Below are 12,397 nucleotides of genomic sequence, written 5' to 3'. Positions count from 1 at the left end.
AGGGGTCCTTTGCAATCAGCATCCCAAAGCCGCCTTCCGCGGCCCACACCGGCAAGACCAGGGAGAAAAGACAGAGAACGCTGGGGCGGGGCTAGCGTAGCGACCAGGTTGAGGTTTGCGAGGGAGTGCCGGTTTAGCTCCACCACCCACGGACACCCGCTCCTCTTCCGGTCTGTCCATAACGCGCATGCGCATCACTGGCCTTTAAACGTGCACCGCCGGTCCATCCGGAAAGAGGAACCGGCAGACTAATTACAATCTTGTTCCTCCGCCGTTGCACTGAACTATTTTCTCTCAGTCGGGGGTTGTACTTTTGAGTAACCCCTTCCAAATAGAAATCCATACCAGCCTATTTAGCTCGGTCTCCACTATATGAAGGTTTCCTAGGGCTTGGTGTGACGCAAGGCATACGAGGCTCTGAAGGACACACCGCGGAAGGATCCGGTTTGTTGTGGTGTGGGGAGGGGGGAGACGCTGACAAACCAAGATGGCGGCGGCGGCGATGAAGGCCGCGGTGTTTGGGAGGTAACTGGTGGCGAAGGCTGCGGTAGTGGGGAGGCAACGGCGCAGTTTGGGAGAAACGGAGCAGAACGAAGAGGTGGTAGCAGTAGCATTAGCCTGAGACTCTCAGAGCACGACACCTACACGCCCCCCTAGGCCCTCGGCGGGCGGCGGCTGCGCTGCTTAGGGCCTAGCCTCCGAGCATTGCCTCGGTTTCAAATAGCGGCGGCGCCATGAGTCCTTAAGGGCGGTCCAAGCCCTCCTGATCCCTGGCCCAGACCTCGGGCCCACCATGGATCCGGGGTCCGACGATTTTCTACCGCCCCCGGAGTGCCCGGTGTTCGAGCCTAGCTGGGCCGAGTTCCGAGACCCTCTTGGCTACATCGCCAAGATCAGGCCCATCGCAGAGAAGTCGGGCATTTGCAAGATCCGCCCACCCGCGGTAAGCCCCGGGGCCGGTTTTCACCGGCGGCGAGGCGGGGAAGTCTGGGGCGGAGGGCAGCTCGAGGTGGGGAGGGGGGGTGGCTGGGACCGTTGTGGATGTGGCGCGTATCGGAAAAAGGTGTTGGGCCAGGGGGTCCTCTCGTGTGAGGCCCACAGGTGACCTGGAGTCAGAGATCCACCCCCACCCCCGCTCTTCAAAATCACTCCAGGTTTAAGACAGGGATTCCTAGTGGGCCGGGGAGAGTTCCCAAAGAGGCACCCCGCACATCTCTTAGTTAACCCGGGCTTCCTACGTTGACGCTGTAAAAATAAGGCGTTTCTCCAGTCTGTTGTCATCACTTCCCTTAAGGCAGGCAGCATGGTATAGGATTAATAGAAAGATCGCAGCCCTGAAGAGAGACAAATTTGAGTTCAAAACTGCACTTTGAAGCTTAGCAGCTGTGTGACCTTGGGAAAGTAGAAGTAATCTCTCCGAGCCTGTAAAATGGGTCCCAGGAATGGTTATTTAGAGGATGGAATTAAACTAGGTAGCGTCTGTGTGTAGTAGGCACTAGATAAGTGGTAATTATTGTGACTATGAGGGTGTTTGATGTGGTCATTGGTTTATTCCTACGTAGGTTGACTCATATTTACTCATACCCTGCTAGGCCAATTCATCTGTGATAATATCCTGGCCTGCTGGACCAGTCGGGAAATCAGTCTCACAGGGATTTCTCTATCTGTCTCCCTTAAGGTGGATTCAGGGGATTGTCCCCTTCTTTTCCTTGTTGAAGGCTTTTTCTGCATATCATCCCCCAGACTTGACTTCTGTGGAGATGTTTGGACCTGTCAGCTTGGTGGTGGGGTGTGAGTCCTTCTCAGAAGATTTCTGCTCTGCTCTGGTTCAGGATGTAGGAGATCCCAGAGGATAGGGCACTCTTGGGCCCCCAGCACAGAATGGAGCCATGGAATTCTGTCCCCTTTGGAACATGATTCCCAGGGGTCAGCAAGAAGGGCCGTAGCTTTCTTCCTAGGCCTGGCTTCAGGCTAGAAGCCCTCCAAGGGCTAGGGCAAGCTGCTGCCTTGCTGGCGTGGTGGAAAATGATGATAACGTTGTTCAGTGATCACTTGGAACTCCAAGGGCAGAAATTGAGCTTTGCTGGAAAAGGGTGTTTTTGAGTGGGTGTCTCCTGGCTGAAATCGAATAGGAAGCTTTATTCCCACCTGAGGAGGGCACCACAGTTCTCCTTATCCAACTTAGTGCTTTCTGGTGCTCAGCCACATATCTAGGATGGTTTCAGATAGATCCTCTAGGAGGTGTTGGGTAAACTAATATCTTCCTTGTTGGAGCCTGGCCACAGATCTCTGAGGTATCCTTGTCCATGGTGAGGGAGTGGCAGTAGGTAGAGGGGTCAGGAAGGCTAGTGGAAGGGAGAGGCAGGAGTCCTGGGCAGCCCCAGGGAGGCACTCCCTGAAGTGGTTGGGCAAGCCTGTGGGAAAAAGAGGCATAGCTGACATAGGGGGTAGCTGAGGCCTGAATTCCGTTTTTCTATCTTGGACTGACTTAGGCTGTCCTTGTGCAGGTGTTGTTACCCTGCTGCTTTGGGGGAACCAGAAAGGAGAAGAGTGACATGTCGCAGGTGTGCGTGGCCAGCAGGAGGCCATCCTTTGTTATGCTTCTTTTCACTGCTCAACAGTGTGCTTCCCTCTAATCCAGGAGAGACCTGGCTCCTGGATTAGAGGGAGCCAGGTTTTGTTTTGTCCTTCTCTAGGGCGGCTCCTAGGCCACCTTTAGGCAGCTGGCCTTCTTCTGGTTGAAGTTTGAAGTACTCGCTCAAATGATGCTTGGGCCCAGGGTGGGAACCTGTATATGGGTGGGTGCCTGGATATAGGAGGTTTGCTGGAGGAAGGATCGTTTGGGGCCTAAATTGCTAGGCAGGGGACTGCTACACTTGGGAAAGATGGGTGGGAGGAGAATGTGGGTACCCTGAGTAGACCCAGGGGAGTTTGGAAGGATCTTGCTTTCTTCATCAGGTAGCCAGCCTTTTTTATCACAACATCCCGTTAATACCAACATACTGAGCATTTGGCATACAGTAGTCTGGAAATGAAGGCAGGCGGTTTGCAGGGCCCTTCTAAGTATCTGTTGCATCCATGGCTCCTGCTGTAGCGTTCCAGGGCTGCCATTTCCTGTCAGGTGCTGATGTTGCTCTGTTTGTCTAGAACTTGATTCAGCAGAAAAGAAGGGTACCCAGGGTTTTGGGTTTGAGCACCTTTTTACCTGGGTTACCTGTGCTGAGGGGAGTGCCCTATCCTGATGAGAGGCAAGAGGGCATGGGGAGCTTGTCTGGATTTGAGCCATACCATTTTGGACTGCCCTTTTTTTTTTTTTTTTTTTTTTGCCCCTGCTTACTGAGCACCAGATGTTTGCCACCTGCTTTGGCTGGTAGGGGAAGGGGAGTGTGGTCTGTGTATGCATGGAAGTATGAGTGCTCTGGCCCATATTCTTAAGAGTGTGTGTGCAGAAGAGGTCAATAGTTTTTCTTCTCTTTTACTGTTGCCCCGCTTCCATATGTATGCATGTATGTTTGAACACTGATGTCTGGTGTAGTGCAGAGGCCTTGGATCAGAGGTCAGAAGATGTGGGTTCTTGGCTCCACCACTAACTCAGCATGTAATTTTGGAAATTTCACTTATTTTCTCTGTGCCTCACATTCCCTATCTATAAAAGCAGAGCATTGGTTTAGGTTACTTTAGGTTCATTTTCCCACCCCAGCAGCAGCCAGGGCTCTGGGAAGGAGAGGACTGCAAAGGAGGTTGGAAAGGGGTGTTAGGGAGTGTGTTCTTCACATCTGACCTTTGGGCAAGACAGAACAAGCTCCAACTTGGCAGGGCAGGGTTTCTCCCACTTTCATGATCTTTCCCTGACTTCCCTTACCAAATCCTCCCATTCTTTGCCACCAAAGTCCAACGTCCCAGCACTTACCCCACCCCCTGGGGCTTCCTCCCCTGCCTCTTCCTGTACCAGGCAGGTGTATGAGAGGATCCACAGGAAGCCCTCCAGACTGGGTGAGTGTTATACATACTTGCTCCCTGTTCCTGCAGTGTCTATCTCAGGCCCTTTAAACTGAGAGAACAAACATTAAAGGCCCAAACCTTTACATCCAGCCAGAATCGGAGCTGAGCTGCCCTGCATGTGTATTGTGAGGGTGGTCAGCCTTAGACGTCAAGTCAATGATGACTCCTTTGAATAACATTTTCGTTTGAAAACTAGTTTTAATTTTCCATATTGGTCTTGTGAGGAAGCCAGGGCTAGAATTCATATTCCCACCTTACAGATGAGAAAATAGGTTCAGAAAGCTAAAATCTCATAGCTAGTAAGTAGCAGAGCTAGAACATGAACCCATATCTTCTGAATCTAGATCCTGTGTGCTTTCCAGTACTCCAAGGACTGTGTGTCCTATAGCACATCCCTAAGGGATTAGGAATTAAATGTGGATGTGGAGAAGGTTTATGGTCAACAAAACAGAGGTTCCATCTCTTAATTTCTTGAAATCCTGGAACTGTACTGTTGGGTGGGACTCAGGGGAAGTTTCCTAGGGCCTGTGCATGGGGCCTTGGGTGTGGACTTGAGGGGCTGCTAGACTCTTGTGAGTTCTGGGGGGATGTGAGGGTGGGTGGATGGGTAGGATGTTTGTAGGTAAAGGGTCTGGAGTAGCTAGAGGTCTGGGAAGGTGCGAATAGGATTCTGAGCTGCTTTTGATGCCTTCTGGTCTTATACAATGGTGAAATAACTCAAGTCTCTTTCCTCTCTCTACTCTCTTAGGACTGGCAGCCACCCTTTGCTGTGGAAGTGGACAACTTCAGGTTTACCCCCCGAATCCAGAGGCTGAATGAACTAGAGGTGAGAAGACTAGAAGCTGGTGGCGGGGTTGGGAGAATGGATACCTGAGCTCTAATCCCACTTCCTTATAGTTTCTCTGGCCGAGGTACTTTACCTAGCTAGGCCTTTATTCTCTCCTCTCTGAAATTGTATTTCTTTAGTGTACCCAGGGCATGGAAGAAGCTTTAGAGTTCTAAATATAACCAAGAGCCAGGGGCATTTAGCATTTGTGATTTGATAGCCTGAAGGCTGGGGACATATATGTCACAAAGGTCTGTTAGTTCTGAAGCTCCCCTGTGAACTAGCCTACCCTAGTTGAGTCAACAAAAAGGAAATGTGGAACTGGCTGATACGCTTTCTTCCTTGGCCAGCTGAATGTGGCTTATACAATTCGTCCACAGCCCTGTGCTTTCTACTTTCCTTCCGTGGGTGCTTGGTAGGGTGGGAGTTGAGATAGATGGGCAGAACAACACAAGAACTGGCCTCTGTGAAGGCTGGAATGGTTAGAGACTTGGCCAGGGGTCAAGCAGGTAGGATTTTCCTTCTTCCTTTTGTTCTGTGCAGGAAGTCCAGGCTCTTTTCATGGACAGGTGGGGCTCCCCCCTCCCCTTGAGAATGCTCTGGGGTAATGAGAGTAGGGTCCCTAAAGCCAGTTCCAGGTAAGATCCTGGAGTTTTCCATGGAAGCTCTAGGTTAGGTATGTGCTGCCACTCCCTCCCCCATTATTATGTATCCACAAGTCTTAATAGATGTCCGAGGGGTGGCAGATTAGGCCCAGGCCAGCTGAATACTTATACCCTAGAAGCTCACTTGTGTTATAGACCAGAGTGCTTCAGCCTTGGCACTATTAACATTTTGGGAAGCTAAGGTTGCTTGAGCCCAAGAGTTCAAGACCAGCTTGGGCAACATGGCAAGACCCCTCTCAATAAAGAAAAATATATCTGGTCAGGTTTATAGGGGTACAGCTTGGGCAAGGTGTTGCCTAGCATGAGACAAGGGCAGGTTTTCTACAGAGGGAGTGCTGGCTAATGAGAAGGAGCAGGGATGGGGCCAACTTTAGAAAGCTAAGGGGCCGAGGTTGAGGGAGTACTTCCTGGCTCTTTGAGGGTTCTCACAGCCAAGGAACTGGAGGTTGTTTCTTTCCACAAATAGACTTTAGTTTTTCTCAACTATGAAATGGAAAGAACCATCTTTGTTCCTCCTAATAGGATTGGGGCAAGGTAGTGAATGGTAATGGCTGTCTAGTTCTTCCAAGAACCAGGCCCTCTGGAGTGAGGAGGTTATAGACTTGGGGCCTACGGGAGTCCTTGGGTTACTGAGATTTCAGGGAAGCATGATACATATCTTGTTCCTAGTCTCTTTGGCCCACACTGGGTCCTGGGTTGGCCAGGTGCTAGTGCTACTATGGTATACCATCTCTTAGTTCTAGGCCATTCTGCCTGTAGTTATAGCATGCACTTTCACCTGTCAGCTACCATGGAACAAGTTTGGTGGTGCCTAAGGAGGTACATGTGCCTTTTTGGAGCTTTCATTCTCTGAAACATGTCTAGAGCTTAGATATAATTCTGAAGTTTCCAGAGGATCTTCACTGGTCCCTCATTAAGTCTACCCCTCTGGGTTAAGTGGACTATGCAGTTATTTTCCTTTTATAATTATTAATAAAAGAAAAAAGGAGTCCACAGTGGAACTGATTTGCTCAAGGCAATATAGCAAATCAGTAGCAGAGGGAGAGCCAAAGCTCAAGTTATTTGGCACCAAAATATCTTGATGTTTGCCATGTGACCTAACTTCTCTGAGCTTCTGTTTCCCCATCTGTACAGGAAATGATAATACGCACACAACCCTGTCAGGGAGATTGAGAGAGGATGTATCTGAAGCCTTTGGCAGTTGTGACCCTCTCTGTTGGGACCTTGGGCTTCTCTGGTTGACTAGAAGGTGACAGAAATGAGAGAGAGGTGGCTGGGTGCAGTGGCTCACGCCTGTGATATCAGTTCTTGGGGAGGCTGAAGTGGATGGATTGCTTGAGCCTAGGAGTTTGAGACTAGCCTGGGCAATATGGTGAAACCTCATTGCCAAGCACTGCCTAGAGTCTGGGATCTGGTTCATTGGGAGAAGCCCTGGGTACTAAAAGTGTGAACTGCATTATTCCTTTCTCCTCCCCTAAGATTGGACTCAAAGATAGTGGTCAGTGGGAAGGGGTGGCCAGCCTCTTTGAGCCATTTCTTCTTCAGGCCCAGACGAGAGTGAAACTGAACTACTTGGACCAGATTGCCAAATTCTGGGAAATCCAGGGCTCCTCCTTAAAGATTCCCAATGTAGAACGGCGGATCTTGGACCTCTACAGTCTCAGCAAAGTAAGAACAGGTTTTCGTCGAACACCCCCCACCTCGCCCCAATATCCTTGGTATTCTGGGGGCTCCCTTGGTTTGGATATTAGATCTATAGGCTGCAGTGGAAGGGGCACAGCTTAGTAGCACACAAGCTGTCATCAGAACAACTTGGAATCTTTTGCTGCAATTTGAGGTTGGGAGAAGGGAGTAGCCCCCAGTGAAGTGAGGGACTGAGTTGCCCTCATTGCCCTTTTTGCCCTTTCTACAGGCCTGCTCCCTCATATAAATACACATGGCACACCCATGTCTTTTCCTGCTTGTTTTTGCAGATTGTGGTGGAGGAAGGTGGTTATGAAGCTATCTGCAAGGACCGTCGGTGGGCCCGGGTAGCCCAGCGCCTCAACTACCCACCAGGCAAAAATATTGGCTCCTTGCTACGCTCCCACTATGAACGCATCGTTTATCCCTATGAAATGTACCAGTCTGGAGCCAACCTTGTGGTAAGGATGTCACAGTGGGGTAGGATGCGACTTTACCCTTCAGCACAAATTTCCACACTTGCTCTTAATGGAACTGGTTTAGTGGACTGGAGACCTGGCAGTTGGACTCTGCTCTTTCCTAGTGACGCTTATTCTCTTTCTCACTGCTCAGGGTCAGAAGTCCTGGAGTTATCTGTAGGGCTAGCTTATTTGTTATATGACAGAGTTCTAACTGATAGAAAAATCAGAGAAGGGAGAGCTTGGGCTAGAAAGGTATGGGAAGAGATGGTGTCTTGATTTAGTTGGGGAGACGGTTGGTGGAGGAAGTGACTAGAAGGAGGAATGAAACAAGCAGAGGCACTGAGATTTCCCAAAGTGTGTGCGGGTGTCAGTGCTAAAGTGGAACAGGAGCTATTGGTGTGGGTCAGGTGAGTGGACTGCAACTTTGGTTGCCATTGGGTGAGGGTAGAGGGAAGTTCTTGCTTTTGTGGGCTGTAGTCCCATGTCCTGACCATTACCCCTCATCTGTCCCCAGCAATGTAACACACGTCCATTTGATAATGAGGAGAAGGACAAGGAATACAAACCCCACAGCATCCCCCTACGACAGTCTGTGCAACCTTCCAAGTTCAACAGCTATGGCCGGCGGGCCAAGAGACTGCAGCCTGATGTGAGTACTCCCCTTCTTTGAACTTAGAGCTTTGGGGTGGAGGGAGTCCTCTCCTTCCCTCTGGCTAAGACTATGTTCCCTGTTCCACTATCCCTTCTTTTGTTCTCCGAGTTCTTCTGACCGTTAGTGTGCCTCTCTCTGGCTTTACTCTTGCTTTTTTCTCCCCTCTCAGCAGAGCTGCTAAGCTGGGTCTTGCTTGATCTGTTTGTGCAACCTCTTTTGTATGTCTGCTCTTCTTGCCTGTCTTTTTCCTTTCTGGACTTACTCTGATCATAGAAGTAGAACTCTTCTTTCTCCTTATACCTGTATCTTTTGTTTTGTTTTGAGACATAGGGTCTCGCTATGTTGCCCAGGCTGGAGTACAGTGGCTATTGACGGACTTGATCATAGTGCACTATAATCTTGAACTCCTAGGCTTGAGTGATCCTCTTGCCTCAGCCTCTTGAGTAGCTACGACTAGAGGCATGTACCACTGTTCCCAGCTCCTTATAGCTATGTCTTACTTCAGAAAGAAGCTTATGTGCCAGACATTCTTCTTGGCACTGGGAATGCAACAGAGAACAAGATGGACACTGTCTCTATGCTCATTGAAGCATGTAGTTTAGCAGATCCTATTAGTCACTGCCGTTTGTTGGTAATGCCAAACACTGTTGGCTTTTTCATATATATTATCCCTAATCCCCCTTATAACTGTAAGGGAGGAGTTAATATTCTCATTTTATAGTTGGGAAAACTGAGATATTCCGTCTTTAATTCCTTTCCAAGAGAGGTCCAAGGAGGCAGCTCACCTACCCTCAGTCTCCAAAAAGCAACTCTGAGTTCTTAGCTTAGCCTATCTGTGCCTCAGCCCCTAGCACGAGATCGGGTGATATGTAGTCTGGGCTATTGTTCTTTTAGGATGGGACAGTCTGTCCCAGATAGCAGTCTTGATTCATTTCCTTCTGTCCTTCCAGCCGGAACCCACAGAGGAAGACATTGAAAAGAATCCAGAGCTGAAAAAGCTACAGATCTATGGGGCAGGCCCCAAGATGATGGGCCTGGGCCTCATGGCCAAGGATAAGACTCTGCGGAAGAAAGGTAAGGCCTAACTGGCCTAAGTGGCCTGACCTTGGGAGAGAAGTCAGGGCCCTAAGTGTCCTAGACCTGTGTTTACAGCCATTTTTCTCTCTCCCAGATAAGGAGGGACCTGAGTGTCCCCCCACAGTAGTGGTAAAGGAGGAGTTAGGTGGGGATATGAAGGACTCAACTTCGCCTAAGTCCTTCCTGGAGAGCAAGGAGGAGCTGAGTCACAGCCCAGAACCCTGCACCAAGATGACTATGAGGCTGCGGAGGAATCACAGCAATGCCCAGTTTGTAAGGACCCAGCCCTGACTTAATGCTCTGCTTCTTGTTTCTTCAATAAGCATTTCCCTGCATGGCACTGGACTAGTTCACATTAACCACAAAAGTGGGCTTCGTGGCCCTGCCCTCAGGTAGCTCACTTAATTGGGGAAACGAGGCCAACCCACATGGAACAAAGAACAAGAAAGGGTGATCAAGTGCTGTCAACATGAAGTGCTGGAAGGGTCCAGAGAAGGAGTGTCACTCCCTATTGCTTCAGGATAAAGGCTAAGCTCCTCATTACCATGCATGAGCCCGTCCCTGCTGACCTCTAGCCTCATCCCCCAGCACTGCCCACCTCACTCCTGCTATAGCCACACTGAACTACTTGTAGGTATGTTCATTTTCACCCACAAAATGCATTATGCTTTTTCGTCCCTGTCCTTTACATGTGTTGTTTCTTCAGCCTAGAAGAGATTCCCCCAGTGCTTTGCCCTATTGCAAAGTTTTGTTTTGCCTTCAGGTTTCAGCCAATTTCAAGTGTCACCTTTTCAATGAAGTTCTTAAGGCCATCTCTCCTTATCTCCAGCTTCTTTGAGTGCTTTCTTCTCTAGGCCCCCATAGTGCTCTTTATGGACAGCTATTGGCAGTTTTTAATTTTTACGAACACATGTCTCTAGAGTACTGTGTACACTTGGAAGGATACCATGTCTTACTTGTCTTTATGCTAGAGTCCAAGCGTAGGTACTAAACACAAGTTTAGTAAGTGTTCATTGAATGAATAAAAATGGGAGGCTTCAAGACTGGATGATAAAAGACTGCTCTCACAGCTCTACCTGCTTAGTTGGGGAGATGGTACATACATGCAGTTGAACTCCAGACCTAGCATGACTATCCCATATAGGGCTGTGAATCATTCAGCCAGCAAACACAGTGGATTTCCAATGGAGAACTTTTGCTTTCCTCCCCTGACAGATTGAGTCATATGTTTGCCGGATGTGTTCCCGAGGGGATGAGGATGACAAGCTCCTGCTGTGTGATGGCTGTGATGACAACTACCACATCTTCTGCCTGCTGCCTCCTCTGCCTGAGATCCCCAAGGGTGTTTGGCGGTGCCCAAAGTGTGTCATGGCGGTAAGGCCTCCCCACTCCACATCTACCTCATAGGGTTTCCTTGCCTTCCTTCATCTGGCCTTATTGAGGGCAGCCTCTTAGCTCAGCCATAGTCTTAGATTTTGGGTCTCTCTGGTGGGATTAGGCTGGGCAGAGTTTTGGGAGAAAGGAGCAAGAAATTCAGCCTTTGCTTCTGTCTTCTAAGAGCTCCCAGACCACCTGGAGAGGTAAGCATCACAATTGGACTGTATGTGGTGACATAAACAGAGGCTAAATTGTGTATTAGAAGCTCTGAGACACAGAAGTTCAGAGGAGAGGAAAACGTAATCAGGGAAGATGTCAGAAATGAGATTTGAAGGATAGGAATATTAAGAAAAAAATGTTCTTTCAATTTCTGAGTTTTTATTCTTTGTTTTCTTTTTTAGAAAGTTTGAGGCCAGGCATGGTGGTTCATGCCTGTAATCCTAGCAGTTTGGGAGGCCGAGGTGGGTGGATCGTTTGAGCCCAGAAGTTCGAGAGCAGCCTGGGCAACATGGCGAAACCCCATCTCTACCAAAAAAGATATAAAAATTAGCCAGGCATGGTGTCGCATGCCTCTTGTCCCAGCTACTTGGGAGGCAGAGGTGGGAAGATTGCTTGACCCCAGGAGGTGGAGGTTGCATTGAGCTGAGATCATGCCACTGCACTCCAGCCTGGGCAACAGAGTGAGACCCTGTCTCAAAAAAAAAAAAAAAAGGAAATTTTGGAAAATAGACAAATTACTTGTTTTCCCACCACCCAGTGATAACCATTGTTAATAGTCTGGTATATTTTTGTCTCATCTTTTTGCTGTTAATTATATGTAACCATCTTTAACAAATTTATGATCTTGTAATACATTTTCATTTGTTACTTTATAACTTTCTCTATATTATTAAATTTAAGGCATGGATTTTTTTTTTTTTTTTTTTTTTGATACGGGGTTTCACTCACGTTACCCAGGCTGGAGTGCAATGGCGCGATCTCGGCTCACCGCAACCTCCGCCTCCTAGGTTCAGGCAATTCTCCTGCCTCAGCCTCCTGAGTAGCTGGGATTACAGGCACGCGCCACCATGCCCAGCTAATTTTTTGTATTTTCAGTAGAGACGGGGTTTCACCATGTTGACGAGGATGGTCTCGATCTCTTGACCTCGTGATCCACCCGCCTCGGCCTCCCAAAGTGCTGGGATTACAGGCTTGAGCCACCGCGCCCAGCCTGGAATTTTTTTTAGACAGTGTATCATGGGTATAATATTTAGTTGTTTTCCTCTCGTGATATTTAGGTTGAGGCAGTGCTACAGGCTTTAACTAGATGAGGTGGGTAGCTGTTTGGGACTGGGAGGTGGAGAACTAGCAGGAGCAGAGGTATAGTGGGAGAGCAGGCCTAGTATGGGTATAGGGGCAGTAAGGAGAGCAGCTGAAGCAGCAGTAAGGGCCAAGTGGCCAGGAAGTTGGGCAGGTACATTTCGTGAATGTCCGACCTTCACCCAAATTCTTGGTGCTTATCTTCTACATTTCCCTCTGGATTTCTGGAGAGGAGACATTCATGATCTCTTGCGTTATCTTAGGGACTCAACTGTGGTTGTGGAGACTGGGTGTGTACGTGAATAAATACACACACACACACACACACACACACACACACACACACACACACACA

The 12,397-nt window shown here is 48.9% G+C and overlaps 1 protein-coding gene across 8 annotated transcripts in view; it reads left to right on the top strand.

The window, feature by feature from the left end:
* The first annotated feature begins 274 nt into the window (after positions 1–274).
* Positions 275–12,397, top strand: part of KDM5C (lysine demethylase 5C) — a 53,429-nt gene continuing 41,306 nt past the window's right edge. For 2 of the 8 annotated variants that reach the window (XM_032267043.1, XM_032267042.1), the window contains exons 1-9: positions 278–943; positions 4,751–4,828; positions 7,039–7,161; positions 7,467–7,637; positions 8,152–8,286; positions 8,795–8,920; positions 9,240–9,363; positions 9,461–9,639; positions 10,582–10,740. In XM_032267043.1, the coding sequence (XP_032122934.1) occupies positions 794–943; positions 4,751–4,828; positions 7,039–7,161; positions 7,467–7,637; positions 8,152–8,286; positions 8,795–8,920; positions 9,240–9,363; positions 9,461–9,639; positions 10,582–10,740 (1,245 nt within the window). In that variant the 5' untranslated portion in view covers positions 278–793. Of the gene's footprint in view, positions 944–4,750; positions 4,829–7,038; positions 7,162–7,466; positions 7,638–8,151; positions 8,287–8,794; positions 8,921–9,239; positions 9,364–9,460; positions 9,640–10,581; positions 10,741–12,397 lie in introns of all 8 variants that reach the window. The other 6 variants (XM_032267047.1, XM_032267045.1, XM_032267048.1 and 3 more) reach the window with 5 other exon arrangements.

The sequence above is a fragment of the Sapajus apella genome, unplaced genomic scaffold (genome assembly GCF_009761245.1).
Source record: "Sapajus apella isolate SASKATOON/1434 unplaced genomic scaffold, GSC_monkey_1.0 scaffold164, whole genome shotgun sequence".
NCBI classification, from domain to species: domain Eukaryota; kingdom Metazoa; phylum Chordata; class Mammalia; order Primates; family Cebidae; genus Sapajus; species Sapajus apella.
Note: the sequence above shows the minus strand (reverse complement) of the source record. Positions and strands in the feature narration are given on the sequence as shown.